At 39.2% G+C, this 27456-nt stretch overlaps 2 protein-coding genes across 4 annotated transcripts in view; both read left to right on the top strand.

Annotated features, from left to right (window-relative positions):
* Nucleotides 1–11691, top strand: part of LOC139740569 (uncharacterized) — a 61434-nt gene extending 49743 nt beyond the window's left edge. For 2 of the 3 annotated variants that reach the window (XM_071651156.1, XM_071651155.1), the window contains exons 11-16: nt 161–372; nt 3976–5316; nt 6127–6692; nt 7407–7630; nt 8400–8515; nt 9221–11691. In XM_071651156.1, the coding sequence (XP_071507257.1) occupies nt 161–372; nt 3976–5316; nt 6127–6692; nt 7407–7630; nt 8400–8515; nt 9221–9685 (2924 nt within the window). In that variant the 3' untranslated portion in view covers nt 9686–11691. Of the gene's footprint in view, nt 1–160; nt 373–1771; nt 1847–3975; nt 5317–6126; nt 6693–7406; nt 7631–8399; nt 8516–9220 lie in introns of all 3 variants that reach the window. The other variant, XM_071651157.1, reaches the window with a different exon arrangement.
* Nucleotides 11692–17768: 6077 nt separating this feature from the next.
* LOC139740568 (calcium-dependent secretion activator 1-like) overlaps nt 17769–27456 on the top strand; it is a 91815-nt gene continuing 82127 nt past the window's right edge. Inside the window, exon 1 of the mRNA XM_071651154.1 lies at nt 17769–18714. Coding sequence (XP_071507255.1) covers nt 17917–18714 — 798 coding nt within the window. The 5' untranslated portion in view covers nt 17769–17916. The remainder of the gene's footprint in view (nt 18715–27456) is intronic.

The following is a 27456-nucleotide window of genomic DNA, read 5'->3' as shown; positions in this document are numbered from 1 at the left end:
ATGATTAAGAATTGCACCTCCTGGCTTGATTGAGCTTGCCTCTGTTGGAGTGATATATAAAGGTTTGACGGTTTGGTGTGACAGCAAGAAAAAGCTCATGGCACTGGGATGGTTGGAGTTTTTACTGATGATCCGACAACACTGTTTCCCTTCATATCAGATTTGATGACACCGCTCAAGAAACGAATGCTGCGCCACTCACTGGCTGACGAGACCAGTCAGCAGGGAAACTCATCCCCCCGCTATGAAATGAGGACCGGCCAGGACCCACTGTCGGTCAGCAGTTCGTCGACCCTCCCTGATGGTCAGCTTTGTGATGAGGCACCTATTCTCATCCAAGCCAAGGCAGAGCTGCCAACAGTGCATGAAGAGGTGTGTTACCAAAATCCTACTTCTCCGTTTTCAACTAACAGTCTGCACATAAACTTTGAATGAAGTGTAATAGGCCAGTTCGGGGTTCCACTTAGCACATGAGCAGAGACGGGTCATATTTACCTACAGGGAATGTTGGTCTTTAAATTCATGGAGATCAGCATCTGTGATTCAAGTAATCCGTATAAATGATGCTTGCTAGCACATCCATCTAATGACAAAAGTGGCATTTGGCATTATCAATATAAAAAGATTGTGAAAATATTTTCTGCAAAATAATGAAGCAGATTCTTTACCAAATGGTGATTCATTAACCATTTTGGTCACCTGGTGTATGCAAGTTCATCCTTTGTGTGAACATGACTGATGAATTCCATAGATTGTTACGTCAGGCAAGCATACGCATTTCGTCTCTTCTAAAACGAGTTAAGTGTCAAACCAACTGAGTAAAAAGGAAAGGTATTTGTATCCATGTGCACATGAGCTAAATCCAAACTGGCTTACTCCAAACTGGCATACTCTGTGTGTTAGAAACTTACTAACGTGTGCCTAAAGAGCAAATGCAAGCAAGATTTGCTAAATAACCCCCCTCCCCTCTCTCATAGCACTTGCTAAACCAGCTTATGAGTGCAAGAATATAAGATTATACTGTGAATCAAGCAGCGAACACAATCTACAGTTTTACCTGTTGAGGGTAGCGGTCTCTTTGTACACACACGAAAAGTGTTTGATGGACAGAGACATGCTGTATTTGCTGTATTTATAATATATAAATGTTTCCACTGTGGCCAGCTCATTTCAGCTCTTTCTTGAGGTTAAATTGCAGGGCTTTGTGAATTATACATATTTGAATACAATTATGGAAGCCAGAAAAGGCAACCGAATTCACAAATGAATCATGTTTTATCTCCATTCTTTCACAATGTTGAATCAAAAAAGTGTATTCATAGTAACAGTGTCCCTACTTATGTTCATCCAGTATCTTACTCTTTCTCACATTTTTTGATGTTGTGGTAGAGACTCTTGCATTACTTCTGTAATGTGCAGTGCAGTGCAGTGCAGATCGTTGTGTTAGGGAATGAAACAAGGAAAAAAGACAAGGAATCATATCAGTATTTGCTATGCATATCATTCTAAAGCTGTCGGTAATGCTGAGGAAGTATCGGGTGCTCCGTTCTCCTAACATGGGCTGAAGCATTCTGACACTTGCATTATAGCACTATGTGAAGGAAGTTGTGCTGTGAATTATTCAAGTTTGTGTTCCGCCATCTGGATAACGAGAGATGAGCGACTTCGACAATATTTTTTGCTTGCTCTACATATTTGATGAAATTTGTATGTGTGTGAATTGAATGAAAGAAAGGACTCTATCAACTGCATTTGTTGTGTCTCCTTGTAGGACTCATTGTTTGTGAACTCTTCTGAAGTGATGAAGAGTCAGTTCACTCTAAGCTTCCCTCTACCAGCTAGGAAGGTCAGCTGTGTTTGATATTGCCTTGTAGTAACCCACCAGTCCCATGCTTGCATTCTTATGTCATGCTGTAATCATTTGCTCACAACTGCCGCTGAAATGCCCAGAGTCCCTGTCTTTGGGCTAGCAAGTAAACTGTGTCTAATCCATGGCTTACCCAAGAGTTTTCATTCTTTGTCTAACAACAGATATCATTTGCTTCAGTTATACTTTCCACTCTGCTGTACTGTTGATTATTTAGGGACTGTTGAGATGATCCTTATAACCACAAGTGAAATAATCTCATGAATTATTACTAACACAATGGGAAGGAGCACTTGAGTTCTACCCTACCTCCTGTGTGCATATCAATTTATGCGTGGTTGGCTTTTGTAATGCATTGTGATCCTTTCCTTGCACTTTACACAAACTGAGACAGAAATCTTGCTTTTGAAATATTGTAATTGTGTTGTGGCTTGTGAGGCTGTAACAAAAAATTTTCTATTACAGTACAGTCTTGTATTTCGTAGCACACCTGTTGAAAGTAGAACCAAGCACTGCTTTGTTCTTGTGTAGATCAAATAAAACAAAGAGTTTGGATATGGAAGACCCAAAGATAAAGTTCAGTATGGAAAAATTCACAGATCTTTGTAACCCTCAATCTGTGCATACTCATATTTTCCTCTTGGTGTGAGCAAATCTAGAGAGGGAACTATTCCATCAATATTTCCTTCTTTGAGCAGTCAGTGAATTAAGAATAAGTGGTAAAAATATCAATGTGTATTGTACACATCCCAGACAATGCTATCTACCCTTGCTGAAAGTTCCCTTTTTTGTTTTGTTTTGTTTCACAGCATTATCCCTAAGCTAAAATCAAGATGTGGTGTGCATCATGCTGTCTCCTGTCATTTTCAAAAAAGGATTTTTAGTCTAATTCAATAATCAATAATATCCATTTATTTTTGCATTTTCTTTAAGATGATTCATGTATCAATGTATGTGCATTGTGTGTATCTTGCCATGACAATTGATATTGATATTTGTTTTTTTGTTTGTTTTTACGATACACAATGTGTAATGCTACATTTCATTAGTGAAATCAGCTTATGCCATGATGCAGTCATTTGTTTCTGGCATATTCCAGGAATTGTAATTGAGGCTTTCCATTGAATTATTACCCATGTCTAGACATTAGGATTAATCAGTCATCTCATATGATCAAGGGTCAGTCATATCTCATTCATTTATTCAATTTTGATTTGATTTGATTTTCATCTATTATATCATACATGATCTCAAAGGGAATACTTGTTTCTGTAATGTCATGAGAGATACATGGGTGAATGGAAATGACTGATGGGTCTGAGTAACTGACATCTATCATGTAGTACACACCTGCCAATAATCATGCACTTCACAGTCATGTACTAAAACAATAGGTCAGTAGTCCCGATTGTGAGTAACCTATCTACCTCTGGAGGACTAATCAACCACTTATAGATATGTAATCATGTAGTTTGGAAATGATCAAATCATGTACCTGTTTAGGACCTGGGAAATGTTGTTTCTTGTTCTCTGTCAGTGCTAGTGTAAGGCAAGTCAATGGTGTATGGGTTTAAAGAAAACATGTTTTTGTTTTTTATTTATATATACGGATCAGTCTAAAGTCAGAATTTAGCTTGTTCAACATACAGCATTCTGTGCAATACAGGCACTCTTGATTTATTGTCACTAGTGGGATTTGAGATTTGCTGTCTTGAAGGGTAGGGTTAGCAATCATATGCCATTACTTAAGTGAACATAAGTGACTGTGGGTGTGGATTTATCAGAAATGTTCAGTTGGTTACAAGTGACCAGTTATCGATAAGGCACATGGTACAATATCCTGAAATACATGGTACAATACTGTGAATTACAAAATTTTATGAAGTAAATTGCAAAGTGAAATAGTCATCCCATCCCAACTGAGATATGAAAGTGAAAGTGGTTGTCAAAGAGGATGTCATGCCCAAATGTTGGATGGGTTTCAGGTTAACACACTTTGTAATTTGCTTTCAGGGTAACACACTTTGAAATTTGTATTTCATTATGATGATAGCCATACTCTATCCGAATGAAATTCTAATCACGATTTCCATATTTTTGCTTTTCAGGATGTGCGGAAGAACTCATCTATCGACAGTGGCCTGTCTGTCACCACACCGGCCGAGCTCGAGAAGTCTCCCATAGCCATCAAAGCGGGTCTGGAAGAGCGACTGCGGGATTTCAGTGGAGAGGAGCAGGCAGGTAGAGAGAGTGAGAAGGAGAAGTCAACAGACACTAATGTGGAGACAAAGGAGAGGCCACACACTCCTTATACAGACTCAAAGGCCACCACAGTGGCAGGAGACAATAACAATTTGATTAAGGAAGTTGTAGCGAAGGCACAAGAGAGCAAGTGTGCAGTTACGAATGAAGTGGATACGCACCGTGTCAGTGAGAAAACTGAGAAGACACGTGATGAAGCCGATGGCGCTGTATCTCCACGTATTGAGAGAAGGGCAGCGACCCCACCAAGTGAGAGAACAGTTGATGACGGGAAGACTGACGCTGCTGCAGAAGGTGCCAAAGACATGGCGTCGCACAGCTGTCCTGTAGCTGCACCCACGCAATTGGAGAGTGCGCCTAGTGGTGGGTCAGATAGGCACAGTGAGGCTGCCCCTCTCAATAAACCGGAGGTTCCAAAGAGCCAATCCCAGGTGGACCTGTTGAGGAGTGAACGATTGAACACTCTGTGTGTAAATACTTTGCGAACAAGGCATGTTTCGGGCCCTGGAGCGATGCAGGGCTACCATGATCAGCCTCAACCTCTCACCTTGAATACTTCCTTCTCTGATGATAGTAACCTTACCAACAATAGTTCATGCACTCCTTTCTCTCCAAAGAAGCGACTACTGAGGCAGAACACGGACCCTAGTGACCACCGTGAGGCAGGGCCTTCCATGGCCAGCTCCTGGCCCCAGCAGTCTTTTGGCTTGTCCCAGAAGTACAGCCTGCGACCTGGGGAGGAGGTACATGGACCAAATCAACCAGGAAACTTCTACCAGAAGGATCCCAACTCGGTGGGCTTGTCAGGATCCACTGCTGGCCACCTCGCTTCCCGCCTGTCTCCCAGCAACCTGTCTGCCTCCTGGAGCCCAGGGTTCAGACCTGGTCTTAATGGGGCAGCAGCTCCGCAAAAGACTCTTGATCCTCAACTCTCCACACCATCGCCCAGCCCGTCACCTGGGCCACCCCTGAGCTCAGCACCTCCACCCCCTCATGGCATTCTCAAGACTGCAATAGCCCCTACTGCTGCTGTCAGAAACCTTGGGAGTTCCCTTTCAGCTGTAGCTGGAGCCCCCCAGAAGGATTCATCAGAGGTTGGGACAGCTCAACCTACAAGCAGCAGCAATTCTAGTTCACCTGTTTCGAGTGCACCAAATTCAGCCCAGTCTACGCCTGTCAAAAAGAAGGTAAACGCCTCTTTAAAATGCCTCCAACGTACATCTCATTCACACAATTTTCTCTGAGCATCTCAAGGGCATCAGAGATGTTTGGACATTCTGGTAAACCTTTTCATAAAGTTACTGTTGTGACTGTTCATGTATTGTGTGACACCAGTTTTGATGTCACAAGGACAAATTGATTTAGATCAGGGGATAGTACAGTAGTCAACCAATTACAAAACTCCTTAGAAACACTTTTATTTAATTATTTGTGCAGGTGATGCTACTCAAGTGAGAGTTTATAAGTGTACTGAATTCATTTTTTTTCTGTGTTGAAGTCCACATCTATGGGAATGTTGGTATGGAACTCAAATTGAGGTTGAAAATAGATGCAATAATCTGGCATGTATGAATAGTTGAAGTAGTTTAACTGTTTGAAGGAGACGCTCGTAAATTCATAGAACTGAGTTGATAGAAAGGTCACGTTCTACGATGAAAGTCTGAATAATGGGCTACGGTGATGAAAAAGAGAAAACATTCCTTTCCTTTGTAATTACAAGCTATCCAAAGTCGTCAAATTCCTGGTTTGTCTTTACCACTGTCATTCCAGGGCCAAAGCTTTGGAAAATCAATGTTTGTGAAATGTGCCATGTATGCAAAGAAAGTGTGATGATTCTTTGTTTTTGGCAGGTATCAGACATAAACTTGTATCTAGAAAGCAACATTTCATTGATGGAATGTGACTGTCAGTCCTCAAATCATAATTCCATCCCTTCACACTGTGTTGTATATCACATTCATGTTGTATGCTTTGATTTGTATTATATTCTCTTTCAGGTGTCTCTTCATGAGTACAGGCAGCGCAAGAATTCCTCAGCAAAACCAACATCTTCCTCTTCCTCCTCCTCCTCCTCCTCCTCCTCCTCCTCTGCGACATCTTCCTCACCCAGTACCATGACAACCGCATCAAGCACTTCAATCACGGCAAGCCTCGCCGGTACCACCAGTACCACGGGCACCACCCCTAAGCTCTCCCTCATCACCCTCCCAAACATCCCCCTACCAGATATCCCTCCGATCGACCCCCTGAAGGGTGGATCGGCAAAGAAATCCTCCAAGAGCATGCCTAGCCCACCACCCCCAGCTGCAGCCTCTGCCCCGAAGGGTTCAGGAAAGCTGACAGGCTCCCCGCGAAAGGGCGAGAACGGAGGCAGCAGGAGTTCCGGGCAGCCCTCTAAGCCTTCTAACCCGGCCCAGTCTGGGTTTGCTATTTTCAGTACTAAGACCGGCGATGGTCAGAAGCCGACACTGACGCTGACTAATGAGGCCCAGCAGGTCATTAACTCCATAACTTCGCTGCTCATGGAGGACTCACACGCCAGTAATGGGGATATCAAAGACAGGTAAAGAGAGTCTTCGTCATTTTTTTTTCTTTCAGAAAAGTACATCCTCTCCTTTACAGTTAATATCTGCTATGCTGTCATTCATATGATCAAAAAAAGAAATTGAAGCTATGAAAATTTCCCTCTAGAAGCCGAGCTGCTCTAGTAACTGGCGCTGTATGTATGTTTCTGTATTGGTAAATCAGATTAAACAGTTTACTTGATTTGATAAAATTTAAGAAGATGAAGTCGTTCATGCCCTCATGTGTTTTGCAGAGGTGGTAATTTGTGGTTATCAGCATTCATTTCATTATCTGGGATATTTGTGTGGGAATTGTGAAGAAATGTGTGAATGTACTAGTACTTTTCTTGTATTTTAAATTGAAAAAAAAAGACATTTCAACTGTTTAAGTTCCAGCTAATGTAGAAGATGTTATATGAAGATCTACATTGTAAGAGGCACCTATCTATATGGTGCTCTGCAAACAGAGTTAATGCAAAGGATAGTAGACCCAGACATTTATATTTTTAGTGTGCTACCTCTCCTGTTTGTTTGAGACGCCTGATGCTGTGTTTCTCATGTCAAATTTGCTACATGATCTTGATAATGGTAGAAACAATAGTGTCCTTTCATTTTGATCGCTCTGCTATCTGTTGATGGTTTGTGGTAATTTGTCGCTCATTTGGCCTTCCCCCCCCCCCCCCCCCCCCACCCCCAACATCTGTTTGATGCAGAAGCATTCGTAGATCTGACAGTGTTCCTGGGGAGTCGAGGCATACAAGGAAGAACTACCAGGACAAGCCATGGGAGCAGGATGGACGAGGAGATGCCGCCAGCACCCTGAAGAGGCCCTTGTCCCCAGAGCCTCCCCCTCCCCCGCCGGGCAAAAAGCTTCGCACAGGCCCCATACCCCCTCCTCCCCCTCCCAAAGGAGCTAGCGTAAGGGATGGTAGACCAGGTGAGCATTGTAGTTATCTCGTAAAAATATCACTGCTTTGTTTGCTTGTCTAATCAACTGAAGTTTGTGCAGGATGTTATATACCCAGAAAGCAGAACACCCATACTGCAAGCCTGCCACTTTTCCTTCCAAACTCTGTCCGGAGACCTAATGGATATCAATCAAGGGAACATTTTTGTCCATGCAGACCACGTTTTATTTCAGGAAGAAAAAGTAAACTTATTCTTTGGCTGTTGTGTTCTTAGTTATGTATGCTTGTCACTGTTTCCCTGTCATTTCAGAAGGACATGATCATTAATGATCATATGCGAAAATTAGTTAAGTCTTGTTTCATATGTACCTGGGATCACTTCCCTGGCATAACCCTTTTGATGATGTACAGAAAAGAATCATTAGCTTTCAAAAGCTATTTTCATTCAGGATTTTAATACTTGCGTCTTAATCTAATAGCAGTCTTTTCACTGTAAAAGCTAAAAAATGATCCTTTTGTTGCATTCATTACTATTTTTTCTGTTTGCAAAAGGGAGTTGTTTTTCTTTTCTTTTTCTCAAGACACTTCTATGCCTGTATTTTGTTGTTTGAAATTATTTTTTAGCTGGTTCAGCAGACTTTTATCATCCATCATATTGTAATTTTTATTTTTATTCTTTAAAGCTTGTATGTGTGTTAAAGATTAAGGTTAACTGGCAACTGTGTAATAACAGTGAATTATTCAAATTGCCCATTTTGTGCAAATGCTGATGTTTTGGTGTTTATCTGTAATGCACAGGAGAGAATGGATCGGGAATGCCCCTCAGGCAGAACAGTGTGCACTCAGCAACATTGGCAACACCCATGGCAGCAAATTCACCAATGAAAAATGTTTCAGGAAATGCAATGGTTCCGGTGAGTTTTTTTCTTTAAATTCATTTGTTTGTTTATTTATATTTTCTGTTGATCATCTTCACCATGTTCCCTCATTCAGATCTCTCATTAGTAAGTTCTAGGTATGGCCGAGCTGAATTAGTCTTTCAAACATTCATATTATTTTGATGACAAAATTTACACGAAGATGAATGAGTGCAATTTAGAAGGAAATTATAAAATGTGGAAGTTTCTTTTGTGATACAAAGAACACGTTGGACATTACCTATGTGGAGTTTGCCTTGTTAGATTTCTTGGGGAAATCTTTGTCCTTGGTGATTTATGTTTCCCACATCAATAGTGCTTTCATGCCTTTGTAAAGGACATCTTTCATGTATGTGTACATAAGGGATAGAAAGTTGTAAATTTTTATGGGGTTTTGTTTTCTTTTTAGATTTTTACCCAGATTTGAGTTGTCACTGTGTGTGGAATTCAACCAGTGTACATAGTAATTTCTTTGTGCAACATTAGCATTATTTTACATAATGCCTCTGTACATTTGCCTCCAGAAAATTCAAGTGGCCCTGCATTTTGCATAAAAAGGACACAATGCTCTCTCTCTCTCTCGCAGTTCCTACCATAAGTACCCAACAAAGGTAAAATGCTTTTATTTCTCAGCCAATGCCCTTCATTTCAGAGGCTTGAAGGATGCAGTTCAAAGTTGGTTTTTCCTGTATTGTTTCACAGGCACAGTATGGTATTGCTCACAGAAACCAGAATCAGCAGTTTCCAATGCAGTTTGCCCAGCAGCAGCCACCACCGCAGCAGCAGCAGTTTCCCCCAAACGCCTACCACCAACACCCAACGCAAGCACAAGCTCCGCAGATAACGCAGCAGCAGGTACCCCAGCAGGCGGCAAGACCCATACTGCCACCGCAGAAACACGCAAACTTCACCTATCCGTACGGCAGCCAACCCGTTGAAAACGCCGCTTCTCAAGGCTTCTCCGCCCAGCAGCGTCCAGCGTACCCCCACATGCCTTACAGTCAGAACCAGAACCAGCATGCCAACCACTACGGGGTGCAGGCAAAGTTCCCCACCAATGGCAGGAAGTCCCCGTATGCCAGCCAGGAACAGCGGGGGCAGCTTGCATACTACGGACACAACAACGCCAACGCCTATTCACCCAGGAAGAACTTTCATTCGCAATAAGGTTATGTAATTACAGGCAAATAGTGTCTATCAAGGCATCAATTATATAAAGACCCTTTCTGCAGAATAGGTAAAAGCCATGATACTTCACCTGAAAAAGGATATGATTTGATTAAAAAATCTCAGAAAAAGATTGTCATTTAAAGAAACATATAATAACATACAATAAGCATGTGCCATGCTGGCCATATTGATAATGCACCTACAAGAGTGGTGGTACGGAGAACAGAAGACACCCCGCAGGTTTATGTAGCAGTCAAAGTGCTGTTGAGAAAAATTACACTGCATCTAGGGACATTAGGAACAGTGATGAATACTGTGAGTTTACCAGGTTTTACCCCAACTGGAAGGAGGCTTTTCCAAGGAGCTTTCTTGGTAAACTGGACCTTTGGGATTGCTTTCGAAAAGAAACTGTTTGATAACAAAAGGACTGAATGTTTGGGTCAAATTCTAATAGTGGAGAACTTTTCTAGGAATTGCTGCCACTTCATAGCACACATCGTTAGCTTCATGAAAGCAGTGAAGAACGTAAGTTATTGTATCTAGCCCTCTTTGACTGTCCTGTTGCGAGTTCCACAACAGCGTTGCGATTAATCAGTCTTATCTCCACTGATGCTGGACTGTCTCTCAGCACCTGCTGTATTTCTGCAGTGCTTGCCAATACTCAGGTATTTTATCCCATGTAACACGCATGATTGATGTGATGCTGTGTATATACACTGGTGGTACGTGCGAAATTCGTGAAGAACTGTTCCGTTAATATTCTATGCATCGAAATATGCAAGCTGTGAAGCCATGCGTGGAGATATAGTGTGTTCATCCCTTCTGAGTGCCGGCGCGCCTATACTGTGTGCCGAGTCTTGTTTCTGGCGTAGCGGAGAAATTGTGTGAAGTAGATAGCCTGGCTGGGGCATGTGATTTTTGTGTCTCTCTTTCTTTCTCTTCCATTGCGATCATTCTGGCTTGTCTGCCCTGATGAGTAAACTACACGAAGCAAATACCAAACTGGGTTGAGATTGTCATTTCCAATGAGTGCTTGAATAGATATATTGTGAGTTTAATGCTCGTAATTCCTTCACGTCTGAAATTAAAAATGAGACAATATGTTGTATAGTTACAGCTGTATTCTGTAGTGAGTGTGATTATATGTAAATGAAATTTTTAATTGTAGATCGTTAAAGTTTCTTATGCTTTTATAATGATAAATGGTACTGCACAGCATAGTATTCCTTTCATCATCATTGTGTTAAATGTTAACCTAAGAGTTCATCTTTTTTTTTTTGTAATTTGTTTGTATTCAGAGGAACATTTTCATTGTTATTGTTATAGAGTTTGACACAGCTTCAGATTTCCTGTTTGAATAAGATTAATAGTTGCATTATCGATTTACAACAAAGCACCTCATCCTACGTAAGATTTGTTGGTGAACTCAAATCCCAATAATATCGAAAGAACATTAGCTATCTTAACACATACTATGTATGTTAGTTTAGAAACAGTATTATGCAATCTGTGGTCATTATAGAATTCCATTTGATTCGATCTTTCTCTTGACTTGTTAATGGCAATTTATGGCATTGAAGTTCTTGTTTGACTTTGTAAGATTTTTAACTTTGTAGATTGAAGTTCAGTTACCAGGATTCAGATTCATTTCGATTCATCAATCCAACACGAGTTAAATCTCTCACAAGACAAACTTTGTAATTAGATAGTGTTTCATGACACCTCCAGCAGAGCTCTGAATTGGGTTTTGAAATGTGATCAAGCTACAGTTCCAAGCCTTTCTCAGTCCCAAAGGAACCAATATGTGAGGTGGATTAAGTACATATTAAACCAACTTTAGATATATCAGTGATATTTTTGTGTGTTTGTTTGTTTGTTTTTGAGTCTCAGAGAGACAGATCAGTATCAAACTGTAGGTGAGGGAAATATTAATCAAAGTCCTTGAATAATTGCCCCTCTGATATATATTCAGCATTTATGTAGTGCAAACTGCATGCACAATACAATAGATTGTATTGTAGACATCAGAAACAGAATTTTCATCAGCAAAATCAAAATGGAATCGGCAGTTCGGTTATGCTTTTTGATGGACGTAGCACTTGCTCGACACTTGAGAACTTGAACAGAAGTATGCTGAAGATTAGATATTCAGTCAGCAAGCTTGAGTTCATTCTGTGATTGCATGACTCCAAACACATGCATTTGATGTGGAATTGTAACCCTGGAGCTCCAAATCCTCCATTTAAGGTGAAGACTATTGGAACAGGTCACATGATAATTTGTTTATAGATCATTATTCAGTCTTGGTCCTGTGTGTAATTGATATATCGTGATGTAATAAGCCTGAATTTAAAGATGCACGTTTCCCACTATTATTAGTGTCTTGTGTTTTTCCCGTTCAGAAGGATATGCACCAAACTTCACTGTAATGTGACAGGTCATAGGAATCAGCAGCAACAGAGCAGCACAGAGTTGAATTATGAAAAGAACTTAATCACAAGTGTGATGTTACAGAGTCATGTGGTACGACTCTCTTGTGGTACTTCATGATTCACCATAAAGTTTGCTGGCACAACACAGGTTTTTGTTTTTTTCCGTCAGATCTGGGTGATTTTTATCATTTCTCTAATATCTCCAAAAAATAAATGAAAAAAAAAATATTCCCCCCCCCCCAAAAAAAAAAGAATATATATATACATGTTTGACTGCTCAGACAGTGTGAAGGTTCCCATCACATACTAAAGCACAAGGGAAGTTGTATTTCTCTGTACACACAAGAATAACTATATCTTTGCTTATTCTGTGCATCCAGTCTCAACAAAACAAACAAAACAACCCCCCCCCCCCAAAAAAAAAAAAAAAAAGAAAAGGAGGAAAAGAAAAAGTTGAAGGAATTGGTGTGAGTGATGTTTCAGAGTGTTTTTAAATTGAGACGGACATAATACGCCCTGTCTAGTGACCGGGCCGATGTTCAAAAGGTAGCAACTTTCTACATGACTCTCCGGCTGCATTATGCGTTCTTCTGATTTGTTGCTTCACTGTCACTGTTTCACGGCTTGCATTTAAATGACTTTTTCTTTGTGGGGTGAATTCCCCTTGGTATGAGTGAGTGCTTGGATGCATTTGCCCAGTGTGCGTTATGAAGATTGGGGGAGGAGGAAACAGGTTCCTTGCCACTACTCAACAGTTTTGTTTGTGTGTGTATATATGTATATGTATATAAATATATATATATCTGTATGTAGGTGTAATTAGTCGACTCCTGTACATATTGTAAATATGTAGGGATTGTACATGACTTTCCTCCGAGTGTAAATAGTCTTAAATTTGCTTTGTGTTGGTTTATTTTGATAATGAATGTGACTGTACTGTGTTCCATGTTTTTCAATGTGTAATTCTGTATCTATTTTTGTACCTGCAATCATTTTTTTCTTATTTAGATAACTTATGTTCCAGATAGTTTGTGGCTGTATGAAAGTGATTCTTGACAAATGTTTATCACATTTCTCTTCAGATGACTATGTCAGTAACCTCAGTGGTAAATTCTGGAGACCTGGAACAAGAAACACCTTTGAAACTTGCATCAAACAATATTTTCACTTTTGTTATGTATTGATTAGATAATGTCAATAGAGAGTGCCACTTTATGCCACATAGCTCGAAAAGTCAGTTATCTTGGCACATCAGCAAGCTAATTCATATAGTGTTAGACAGCCTCGAGAGCAAAAACCAAGTGCATTTGGTTCCGACAGTTCCAACTTGTGACGAAGCTTGTTCAGATTTGTCTCTTTTTCCAGGTCTGTCAGAGTTATTTAATTGATAAATTATTTGGCTTTATTTATTCACTGTGATAATATGTTCTAACTCTCATAGCTGTGTAATGAAATGACGATAGTTGTATACTGTTCCATAGCAGCTCATTTTTAACATATTTCACTTTGATGGTTGTGTCCTTGTCAATGGATTTGTACAGACTGTACATGCTTATGTAATATAAGTCGCCTTTTTGTCCACTGAGCTCACATTTATTGATGAAAATACAAAAAAATTCTGGCTCTAATCTACGTATTTGCCGATGAGCCAGCCAACATAAATGAGAATAAATATATTGATAACATAAGAACCTTTCACTAAAAGAATGACTAGCAGCGGACTACTTTGTGTGTTGTGTAAGAAAAGTGTCAATTGCTTGTGAAGTGGCCGTGGAGTTGTGATGGAGTGAAGTTCTGGGCTCCATTTCATAAGAAGTTTATATGATAGCAACTCTTGCTGGAATGGCAATTGTCATGGTAATGGCAAGAATCTAGCTTCCTGATTGGCTGTTGTTATCCTAAAATATTTTATGGAATGAGGCCCAGATGTGTACTAGTGGGTTGAGTATATTGTTATATAGCTTAGAGTGTTTAAGTGTTAGAACAGGACTTTGCTTAAGAACAAGCTGTAGGATTAATGGAGGGAGAAAAGGGCTACAACCATATCTTTTCCTCTGCTTGACTGGGAAATTTCTTGTGCAACGTGCACATGCCCACTGGTTAACGGCAAAATTTAAAGGTGACCTTATCAATATGAAAAACATAGTTACGGCTACAAATTTAAACTTTCACCAAAATAGGGTATTGCAATATGAAAGTTAGGGAATGTGAAGTTTCTCTTAAAGAGAATGTGAAGCTGGAGAAGCTGTGGTCTAAGCACAATCAATGCTTCTTCAAAACATTGATTTTTGTTGCAACCACATAATATGCAGATAAGAGGAGGGATCATGTTATTACCTCTTAACTCCACCTCATTAGCAAAACAAAGACACACACACACACAAATATATATACAGTGAATATACCATATACGTTGTATACTAAGCAAAAGAAGAAACTGAACACCTTTTAAAGTTCATATTTTTCAGAGAAGACTGCAGTAGAATTGAATGCAACATATATCAAATTAAAAGAAATTTTGTTCTCGTTCATATTAACCCTAACTATTTTTTTTTAATTTTTTGGTGGGGGGGGGGTCTATTGATTAAAATCAATTAATAACATACGTGTATTGTCATGCTTGCGACAATGTCACGGACGAATTTCATATAAAAAACCAATGAAAAACAAAGAGTAAAAAACAAAGAAATACATAAGAAATTCTGAACAACAATGAAATAATTAAGATTTTTTTGATGGCGCAATTTTTTTCTAACATTTGCTTGAGAACACTTGAAAGAATATTTGCTCAAAAATGTGCCTGTTTGGAGCTTTATTTAGTGATTTATAAATCAAGTAGTCTGATTTCATGCATAGATTAGCATAATTTAGCATTAAATATATATATATATATTTTTTTTTTTAGAAATCAACATTTTTTATGAGATAATGTCACAGGCAATATGTGTGTCAATTTTCGTCGTGATCGCGCCGTTGACAGCGAAGATCTGAAAGGGGGGGGGGGGGGGGGGATGAGGGGCTTGGACCCCTCCGGCTCTATCATCTACCTAAATAGTTATGGTTAATAGGGTAACATAAAGAGGAATTTACGCTCGAATGATAACACACATTTTTCTCTTTGAGGGTGCAAAATCTAAAATGAAAACGTGAGGTGATAAAGTTGTTATAGCTGGATCACTGTTAGTGAAACAATCTTAGTTATTAGAAAATATATTTGTAGAACCATATAACCCTCACTACCTGGTATTATAACAGAAGTAACAAAAAAAAAAAATCTAAGAAAAGAACCTGACAACGAATGTGATTGAAGAACTTATAAAGAGATGTTACATAGGCCTATTGTGTCAGTTGGTTTATTTTGCTAGGAGTGGAGAAATAAAAAGAGATGCATTGTACAACCCTGGATCCATGTGATATGTAAAGAGCGCCATCACATCGGGCGCGCAGTCGTTGTCCTCCGCCCCCCCCCCCCCCCCCTCTTTCTCAACATATACCCCCCCAAAATAATAACGATAAAGCGAGAGTGAGAGGATAGATGTCATCTTACGTTGTTGTATGTATAGACAGGGCTCGACACTAACGGTGGCCCGGTGGCCCGGGCCACCAAAAACGCACGTCGGGCCACCAAAATTTAAGAAATGAAGATTTTGGTGGCCCGAAATGTTTACTTATATACTTTTGGATGTTTGCTTATACTTTTGGCAGAATAACGGTAAAATTCAGCCCCATACGGTGCTAAAATTAATGTCAGATGTTTGATTTTGCGTTCGGAAATGAATAAGGATAACATTCGGCTCCGGAAGATGCTGAAATAAATGTCGAATGTTTGCTTTGACGTTCGGAAATGAATAATAATGATATTCAACTCCCTACGATGATAAAATAAATGCAGGATGTTTGCTTTTGCGTTCGAAAGTAAATAACAATAACATTCAGCTCCGGAAGATGCTGAAATGAATGTTTGCTTTGACGTTTGGACGTGAATAGCATGGACATTCCGCTCCATATGATGATAAAATAAATGCTGGATGTTCTCTTTTACGTTCGAAAGTGAATAGCAATAACATTCAGCTCCGGAAGATGCTAAAATAAATGTCGAATGATCCCTTTGACGTTCGGAAATGGATAACAGTAATATTCAACTCCGTACGATGATAAAATAAAATGTCGGATGTTTGCTTCTACTTTCGAAATAAATAGCAATAACATTCGACTCCGGAAGATGCCAAAAGAACTCTGCTTTTACGTTTGGACGTGAATAGCAGTAACATTCTGCTCCATATGATGCTAAAATAAATGTCGGATGCTTGCCATTACATTTCGAAATGAATAACAGTAACATTCAGCTGCGTTTGATGGTAAAGTAAATGTCTGATGTCTACCTTGACGGTCAAAAATGAAAAACAGTTACATTCGGCTCCGTGCGATGCTAAAATAATATATTGTCAGATGATTAATTTCACTTTCGGAAGTGGACAGCAGTAACATTCGGCTCCGTGGATACGATAATAAAATAAATGTCGGATGTTTGCTTTTAAATTTGGAAATGAAAAACGGTAATATTCTGCTACGTACGATGCTAAAATAAATAACAGATTCTTGCTTTTACATTTGGAAATGATTAACAGTATCAATCGGTTCAGTTAGGTGCTGAAATAAATAGCGGATGATTGCTTTCACGTTCGGAAATGAATAAGGATAACATTCAGCTCCGTAAGATGCTGAAATGAATGTCGGTTGTTTGCTTTTACATTTGAAAATGATTAACGGTAACATTCGGCTCCGTAAGGTGTTAAAATAGTAGTAAATGTTGGATGATTGCTTTTACAATCAAAGAATAACGGTAACTTTCAGCTCTTTGCAATGCTAAAACAAATGTCGGATGTATACAAATGTCTGCAAATGCTCCCACTTTCTCATTTCAAACATAAGTTTTGACCACCTAGAATAGGCATCAACTTTTATAATAATCTATAAGCCTATATTTGCTAAATCTTAGAACTCAGAATAACAGTAAGATGATTGAGGATGATTGAATTTTCTATTCATTTATTTTAGACATAGGTACCTGTATCACTTCAATAATACTTAATATTTATTTTTCTATGTTTAGTAGAACCGATTTAGTTTTTCTTATGTTTTTCTTGATTTTTTTTTTTTTTTTTTTTTTTTTGGACCACCATGCAGATTTTTCTTTCGTTAAGTTTCGGGCCACCCAAAAATAAAAATCAATGAAAAATAAAAGTTAGTGTGGAGCCCTGGTATATTATGTTATGATAATGGTATGGTTCCAAAGTCGTACATACGATATACAGTCATGTACAATGAACAAAACAAGCAAGTGTGATAAAATCTCATAGAGAATATACTAAGATTTAGAACACAGTATACATATCTCTATGTACAATCTACAAAATGCACAATATGCAGGACCTTTTACCCTCTCCCCCACATAAAGCTACCCGTAGATCGCGCAAACGTCTCGTCTTCGGCGCACAAGATACTCGATCATAGCACGTCAAAAGCAGCACGGACTTTGCTCGTTGTCCGTGCGCCATATAGCCACTACATACACAGCGCACAAATATGCGCATCGGCATCGCTATCGGTGTGGATAGCCATGTCGGCATACCGAAAACAGAGAGAGACGAGTGCGCAGGTGGTCCGCTCCCAGCAGACGATAAACATCGTCGATGTGTAACATCAACGGATATCTATATCGGAAAATAATCTCCAAAGCAAACTCGGCGTCAGTGTTAACTCTTGTTAGATATAACTGTTTGATACCGACTCAAGATGTTAGATCCGTCGTCGAGCGACGAGGACTCGGAAAATGACTACGAAGATGAAACCGATTCCCTCTCCGCACCCAGTCAGACTGGGTTGCGTATGTGTGCGTCCAGCAGTGACAGCTTGCAAGCTAATAACGCGGCTCAAGCCACTACTGGGCATCGGCAATCGGTTGTGCGACCTGCCAGCCCCAGCCCATCGCTCATCAGCGAACGTGAGAGGAAGGAGGCAGAGCGTTTGGAAAAAGAAGAGGAGGATCACAAGAAACGATTGCAGCTGTACGTTTTTGTGATGAGGTGCATCGCGTATCCATTCAACGCCAAGCAGCCGACAGATATGATGAGAAGGCAGACAAAAGTCACAAAAACACAACTGCAGACAATCAAAGAGCGATTTCAGGCTTTCATAAACGGGGAAACCCAAATTGTAGCGGATGAAGCCTTCTGCAATGCAGTGCAAAGTTACTATGAAGTATTTCTGAAGAGCGACCGTGTGCTTAAAATGGTGCTCAGTGGTGGATGCTCCTCGCACGATTTTAGAGAGGTCTTCAAAAACAATGTTGAGAAGAGAGTGCGTAGCCTGCCAGAAATAGATGGTTTGAGCAAAGAAACTGTCCTCAGTTCTTGGATGGCCAAGTTCGATGCCATTTACCGAGGCGAGGAAGATCCTCGAAAACAGCCACAGAGGTTGTCAACATCGGCTGCATCTGAGCTCATTCTGAGTAAGGAGCAGCTCTACGAGATGTTCCAGAATATTTTGGGTGTCAAGAAGTTTGAACATCAGCTGCTGTTTAATGCATGCCAGGTACGTTGCATAGGGATTTAATTTTGAAAGTTCATATCAATATCTAGATTTCTATAATCAAATCATTCCATGTTTATCCTGCCATCACATTCACAATGAAATATGTAACGTTAGTAATGTACAGCGGTCTAACTGTTATAGTATGAGAATAAAGATTATGGTATGTTTTCTTTCCACAGTTTACATTCAACAAGAAAAAGCTGCCACAAAGGCCTGCTAGGAATCTACATCAAAGAATACATTTAAAGGTGCAGAGGGCTGGGGGGGGGGGGGGGGGGGAGGTGGAGAGAGAGAAAGAAAATTCCTAGCATGTGCAGTGATATAGAGGTCTAGGTAGCTCATACTTGTTATAAGATAAAGCAGATCATCCTAACTTCATCCGCCTGCTCCATGTAGAATCCTACACTTTTTTTCTTTTTTTTTAAATCTTGAGATGGGGTAATTGCTGAAAGGTTGTAATGCACAAAAAACCCCCAACAACAACTGTAAGCTATGGTAAGCAAAAATGAAGTGTAAAAGCAAGAATGATTGCAGTATATTTTTGTGTATGTTAAAGTGATAATACAGGGCTCGACACTGACGGTGGCCCGGTGGTGAGGGGCCACCAAAAACGCACATCGGGCCACCAAAATTTAAGAAATGAAGACTTTGGTGGCCTGATCGGGCCACCAAAAAAGGACGGATGTTTGCTTTTGGGCCACCAAAAATAAAAGTTAGTGTGGAGCCCTGTAATAGTTCTCATGTTATTGCAGGACTGTCAATTTTTCTCTAATAATATGTACATTTATTGAGAGAACACCATGATAACATGATTACAGATTATGGGTAATGACAAAAACATGAAATATTAACCAGAAAGGTTCGCTGGAAGTACTCCGTCTCAGAGCTTGCCCAATCATGGTTACTATGTGATGTTTACTAAATACATATATAATATGATTACATCATTTCAATATATGGGGTCATCTAGCGATTTCCATCACATGCAGGAGTGAATTGTAATTGCATGCAGCTTGTTCTGCATGCAATGTAGTACTCCTGTGTACTGCTTTAACATGATTTAATCATTACCATACCACTAATGACAGTAATGTACATGTACCAGCATTCTATACACCCACTACTGAACAGGGAGGACACTTCGGAAATAAAAGTTCGTATACCAACTTTTATAAATAAACTTAGAATACTGCAAAAGATAACTCATTATCCCTGAAAATTATTAGCCAGACAAGTTTCTTGGAAGAGCTTTCCAATATATTGCAAGCAAATTTGAATTGGTGAAAGATAAATTTTGAACCATTATGAGAACTGTGTTTTAGCTTTAATCTCTCTGACATACAGTTATACTACTGTATAATGTCCATTGTATACTGCATGTACTAAAACCACGTTCCAATCAAATGCAGCTGGTTGGTTGAGAAAGACTTCATTGCATTCATCTAAATGATCATTTTACTGGCAGTTAACGAGATCAGGTTCTTGCCACATATAAACTTGTTTAGTATGCAAATCAGGATTAAATCCTAATTTCTTGTATCTGTACCCCTTTTTTAGTTTAGATAGTGTTAGACAAGTGCTGCCTTACTTTCAGTTGAGGCAGATCATGCAACACACAGCCAGCAGCTGTACTACCATCCATGATTTAGCCATCACATATCACAGAGCAAAGCGTCAAGCAACGTTATCCAGTATAATTCTTGACTTTTTTAGGCATTTAAAGGGTGTGTACAGTTCTGGTTGAGGTGAGGATTTAGCTTTTAACATTTTGCAAGATATTCAGAACCACTCTATGAGATGTCAAAGAGCATGCAATTCCATGGGGTATCAAAAGTTTATTTGATGAAAATCGGTTTTGAAATGACCGAGATATCAAAAAACAAGGTGAAACAAAGAGATCCTAATAAAGTTGTGGCATGTCGCCTTTTATTATTATCACTTTTTTGGATATCTCAGCCATATGAAAACCAATTTTCATCAAATAAACGTTGAACCCTTCTGGAATGCTCTTTCATATTTCATAAGAGGTTTCTCATTATCTCACTTAGGAATGTGCAAAACATGAATCCCCACCTCAACCAGTACTGTACAGTCCCTCTAATATACATAGTTCCACAGGAAAACCAGAAACTTCACATTTAGGCATCTGGTTTAAAATACAAACAAACAGTGGATAATTTATACAATCCTTCCTAGCATACTGCCAATAAATATAAACCCTGAGTATGGTAAAACATCCAGTATTATGACTTACTTGATTCGTTCTATTAAATAAAAAAAAAAAAAAATCACACTGGCAGACCACAGCACAACAAGATTATTTACAGATAACTGTGTACTCTACTGTTCATGATTTCTAAACCGTCAGATGAGAATCACTGAATAGTAACTACATTTTATATGACAACCGTGCAACTTTGACAAATACTTGAGGCATGAAATTCAACTCATCAGAGTGCTTAATAATGAGGATCTCAAGAAAACAAGAGCCCAGGACAAAGTACAAATTATTTCCTAGTGAACAGCTCCCAAAAGTTACTACCATCCAGTAAAGGCATAACAATACTCTCAATACATTAGAAACCCAAATACTGTTATAAACAATAGCAAAGCACTCTTCCAATTTCTAGAGGGATGAGGGCGTTTGTATTGAAATAAAGCTTCAACAACTGCTTTAAAAACTATCAAGGAATGTCTCCATCAAACTAAGCACTAGACCTTTGCATACCTAAAGTACACCTGAGTATGTGTAGCATAGCACCCCTGCCACACACACACACACACACACACACAAAAAATGCCAAAGTACTAGAAAAGTGATATAGCTAGAAGAACAGCTCTACTTCACAAAAGACTACTTTAAGGAGTCCTGTGTTTCCAAAGTGATGTCATACTTTTGCTGTATCTCCCTTGTTGACCAAAGGACCTCACCAGCAGTGTGTGTAGACTGAAATTGTGACTTACAGAGTTTGTAAAGGTCTACATGAATATATTTCCCAGTACATGCTTTGAGAAATTGAAGCTGATTTTGCTTCTCTCATCAACAATACGCATTGCAACATTACAAACTTGGAATCCATCTTTGCCACTGTTGGCATGCCCTTATCTCGTCATAAAGCTGGTCTGATAATGTTACATGTGTGTGGTACAATGTAGCTGAAATGTTACCAGGTTAAATACTTGGTACTGCTGAAAGGAACATTTTTGTATCTTGTCTATTGTTATCAGTGCTTCTTTGGTGTTTATTAAGTCATGTGAAACATTTTTATTATAAATTATAAATGAATTGTAGATTTTTGAGAGAAGCCTTACAAATTGCTTCAGAGCATGAGTACAGTGTAGATAAGTTCTATCAATAGGCTGTTATGTTTACACGTTGATACAGTCGAACCTCTCGTATCTGGACAAGTCGGGACCGGGGCTCATCCGGATAAGGGATTTGGCCGGATACGGGAGACTCAATGCTTTATACATGTACATAATACACGTATACATACACATGTACTGATGTAGCCCATTGTAGTACCACATGTAGTAATGTGTATACTGCAACCTTTTCATTGTTACACTCAGTAACAGACCCCAAAATAGAGGTTCGTGTTTGCAAGAATGAAATCATTTTCTTTTATAAATTCTTGGGATGATTTACCTAAATAATTATTAAGAAATGTATCAAGTAGATCTTGAAAATAAACAGTACGAGTCGACGAAACTACGCTTCAAAAATTCGATCCGAATCACGGCTCGGCAAAGTCGACTGTTAGGTCGCCATTGTTAGATTGAGTTGGGAACCCCCCTTTCCTCCCGTAATTATTTTTTTTTAAAAAATCACGGCGAGATTGCGTCCGTATAATAGAGAGATCCAGATAAAGGGAGGCCCGATAAGAGAGGTTCAACTGTATTTCTTAATGTAAGGATGTAGGCTCCTGGGCTAAAACCCGTAGACCTTCAGTTTCTCCCTAGTGACAATATACAGTATTTCTAGATGGTTGCAGTCTTGCACAATTTGTTATAGATTAGATTGAATAGAACTAATTTTTCTGAGCATTTTGCTGACTGCTTTTAGTTTCTAACAAATGATAAAAGTCATTAAGTAATAATGGGTTTGGTTTTAAAGCACACATGTGTCAATGAAAAAAGAAAGGATATCACTGAGAAAAGAAATCATCAAAGCAGCAGATTTTTTTGTAATTCAAGCAAAATAATTAAGCTGTAGCTGCTTTGTCTGTAAGTAGTGTTACTAACTATTTGCATAAAGATCAGATGGACATTGTCAGCATTCGATATTTAGAGAGTGGAACAGTGATAACTTAAATCTTAATGTGCAACCTGAAAAGAACAATTTTCTACAGCAACAACCAGCAACAACAACAAATAACTTATTTGCACTGTTTTTACCAAGCAGCTACTCATTAACACAAGTTGGATCAGAATAGTTTAAAGTTCAGATTGAATACAAAATTTCCTTGTGGATTCCACATTTACATTGGTATTCATTGTTCACATATAATTTTCTTAATTTTTGTACGGTAGTTGTCAGATTGTCACAAGCTCTCTGCTTAAATTTGATGTCTCCCTCCAATTTTCATACAGTCATGTTTTCTGTACAATTGATTTCCATTTAACATTTAGCAGTATAAATCTTGGGGAAACTATATTTAATGTGTAGAAAAGAGATCTTGCAGTGTACATAGCAACACTACATACAGACATAATTACTGCAGTTTGCTAGATATCTTGTAGCAAGCTGTTTAAGGACTTAATTTTTTCATTGATTACATGCATAACTTTCCTGTTTACTCTCTTAAGTATGGAAATTATAGACAGGAAATACATGTTTACTTGGCAGTTAAGGGCTCAAAAGGGACTTTCCCTGATTCTTTCCCTTTTTTATTTTGTTTCTGTCATTTTTATATTGTCTTCACAGATGTGTTATAGAAAAGCAAGTCCTATTTGCGCATCCAGTTGACATTCATCATTGCTGCTTGAAACATCAGCACACAGTAGAAAAGATAGTGGTGTTTTGATTGAAAATGTAGAGGCCATCTATATGACTCCGGATATCTACCTATTAGATGTATTTGCCTGACACAAGATATTTCGGTCTAATCCATCATTTAGTACTTTTCAGAGTTTGGCAGACAAGGACAAGCATATTGCAAAGCTTGGAGATTTTAATTCTTCAGACATTCAGGGAGCATGCATTTTCCTTTTCTTTGTGAAAGGAGTAAAAAAGATTCTACTACAGATATCCAAATGTGCATTAGCGTCCTTGCTTTGTCTTTGTTTATTGCCTGAAAAATGTATAATTTGCATTGCTTTGAAATACCATAAAGATAAGATTTGTGAAAGAGTGCAGGCACTCTCTTCCATGGGCTTGTTTGTCAGTTTTGTAGGTTCACAGGGCTGCCAACATTGACTGACAGGTGGGAGTGAGATATTGCGAGGGAGCCAGTGGTGGATTGGGGGGGGGGGGGCACTGGGTGCGCGCCCCCTTAATTTTTTGGAAAATAAAAGAAATAAAAAAAATGAAAGAGTGCGCGTGCACAACATTCACTGGTTGGGACGATGTCGGATTTGGAACGCGAGTGCACGTTTCTCAGGCACGACCATATTATGACCGCCATTCAAATTGTTTGGTCTTTGATTGTGTGGTATACCAGCCTAAAACTAAATACGATATCGATACAGGGGAAAATGAACTGGACTACATTGAAGAGCGATGCGAAGTTGGGGTTTTTGCACGCACAAGTGTATCAAAACGCCGTCCGTGATTTTTTTTTTTTTGGGTGGGGTGGGGGGGGGGGGGTTTGTCTGTGCTCGAGAGCTTGAGATTTGGTCAAAATGCTTGAGGCTCACGGCCAATATGTGAGAGTTGGCAGCCCTGGATTCAGTAGATATCCCAGCTGGGTTTAGATGCCAAATGTAGAAAGATTTACATACATGTACTACTGTAAGAATATTTTCAACATTTTCAACTGGTTACTGTCTCAGTTGTGAACAAACACATAATATGTTATTAAATGCCATTTTGCAAGGCATTCATTTTCTTTAAGTGAGGTGCTATTTGAAAATTGAAAAACATATAATGGAAATAATAATCATGATCCCGACATGACTGTGGCGTGCAAGCATACATTTCTCCATTCAGTGCTTTACCCTAAGATTGTGAATTTAACCACTCATGAAATTTTCGGGAAGTCCCGAAAAATTAGACTTGCTAAATAATGGCGTACCATGTATACTACATACAGTACCACGTATTACAAGCCTTGCTTTTCAATGAAGTGAGTTTTATATTTTGTAGTGTATAGTTTTTTTTTATATCATATGTTGTTATCTGATTGTACCTATGCTGGAAAATGTAACATTTTGACATTGACATGTTACTTTCACTAACAGAATATGTTTGTTACTTGGTATTAAATCACAGGCCTCGAAATAGGATTTTGGAGGGGCAAGGCCATTTAGAAAAGGGCACTTTTTCCAAGAGGCCCGCCATTAAAGGGCACTTAGGTCAGTCAGAGGGGCACCAAGGCCACATTGGAAATGGCATGTTGGGTGTTTATATGTGATGTAAATGCCCCATAGAGCTGTATGCTATCGACCGTGCTGCTACACTCCAGCAGCGCACGCACGCACAAGATCTCTCCGCAGCAGACGACGTTAGGCAGTAGGCCATACGCAATACGATGTAGGTTCTGTAATACAGTACGTTCTCAACGCATACGCCGCGCTCGCTTTGGAGCACTTCCGGCGCCATTTTGCTTGAGCATGCGGGCATGCAATGCAGAGCGAGAGAGATGGCAATGCTCACAGCCGTCCGACAGGCCTGGCATTTTTTAGCATGGCTTGCGACCACTTGCTCCGGCCCGCCGCTGCCTAGCTTGTAACTCTATGGCCGCTGTGCTGCGGAGGCAGTCAGGACGGTAAAAGCCGGTCTGGCGTACATGTACGTACAAGTCGTCTCGTATCTCGGAAAGATACTTTGAGTTTGAATCAGATATATTGGGACGCAAGTGAACTGAAGGTATGATATTTGAGATCAGGAAAGTTGTTCAAGCTTATTAAAATGTAGACTTTGAGGAAGGGCATTTTGTATTATACGTCATAAATAATAACTTTCATTTTAAAAGGGCACCACGGCCACAAGAAAAAGGGCACCACGGCCACAAGAAAAAGGGCACATTTTTTTTTTGCCGTAACTTTGATCAAGGAAAAAAAGGCATTGCGGCCAACGAGAGGGGCACCGACGGCCATGGCCGTCGGTGGCCGTTGGTTAATTCAAGGCCTGAAATCAATCATTCACTTTCCAACTGACAATAGTTTGTCAATGAAAATGTGTTTTATCGTATGCTTTATGCATTAAGTAATCACTAACAGTACCAAAGATACGTAGATAGTCAGGCTTTGTGTGTTTAATAGTGTGAGCATCATAGTTCTATGAGAAAATCATAATTTTAGGCAAAGAAGTGTATATATATATATATATATATATATACAGTGTATATGTCTATACCATTACCAAAATATTTTGTTTGCTATGTACTGTACATAATTCCAAGATACACATAACCAATGTGGAGTCATGAAATTACACTGTATAATATTGGATGTGTCACATTAAGAAATTCATCCTATAAATGGAATGGATTTCAGCTTTTGCTATAAAAATTATATACAGTAGATCTACATTACAATTTCTGCATCAAGGCTAACGAACAGCAATATTTCAAAATGTCATTGTATGTACATGTATGTACGATGTAGCAAGTATTTCTTGAAAGTTGAGGGCTCACTTTGGCATTTATTATATTCTGATAGGTTGCTGTGTATCATTATGTTTATTTGTGTATTTGAATGAAAAGGATTTTAACAATATACACATCAAGAGTATTAAGTCACCTTTTTTTTATGGAGGTGTTCAGGGGATTAACCTGGATTTCATACCCCACACCTATACATTTTAGTTTGTACAATGTGTGCATCCATAAATCCATTACTGTAATTCACCTCATACACAAGCAGACTCCTACGGTGGACAGATCCATGCACTCATGCACACCTACACCTACCGTTCTGATATGCATGCACCCACAGATAGACCCAATGTACAAACACACACACACACACACTCCTTTCTACATTGTACAAGTATAGTATTTCAAACGACACACTCGCATCGAAGGGTACACGTACACATGGAGTAGCAGGGACGGTATAGTATGTACACTTTGCTCGGGCTGTGCTCTTCATGTTTACCAAGCCACCATACAATATGAGCACTTCAGGCATAGTCTTCGTCCAGACATCACTCAAAGAACAGTGCTCTGTCTTTGGAAAAAAAAAAGCACACAACAAACCAACAAACCAACAAACCAACAACATCAAAAAAACATTGGAAACATACCGGTATAGATAGAATTTTAAAAAAAAAAAAATGTGTGTGTAGCTGTTATTTATGTACATTTGATTTTAATATGCATCTATGTAATTCATCAGCTTGTTCTCTGCTGTTAATGCCTGCAATTCTTCTATGAAGGGGTTAGAAAGAGACTGCAATAATTTCACAGATTTTTCTGGACAAACCAATAATAAATTTTGAGAAAAACCCCCAAACCAGCATACTACATTGTAAGCAAAATAAATGTGGAGCAGTCTGGCACATTTTCTGATGACAGTTTAGTCTGAACTAAACTACTGTTTAGTCAGAAATAGATTTGGGTATATACCGATATGTGT

This window comes from Diadema antillarum, unplaced genomic scaffold (genome assembly GCF_040938485.1).
Source record: "Diadema antillarum isolate AM-2024a unplaced genomic scaffold, OU_Dant_1.0 seq00000861_RagTag, whole genome shotgun sequence".
Classification (NCBI taxonomy): Eukaryota; Metazoa; Echinodermata; class Echinoidea; order Diadematoida; family Diadematidae; genus Diadema; species Diadema antillarum.
Note: the sequence above shows the minus strand (reverse complement) of the source record. Positions and strands in the feature narration are given on the sequence as shown.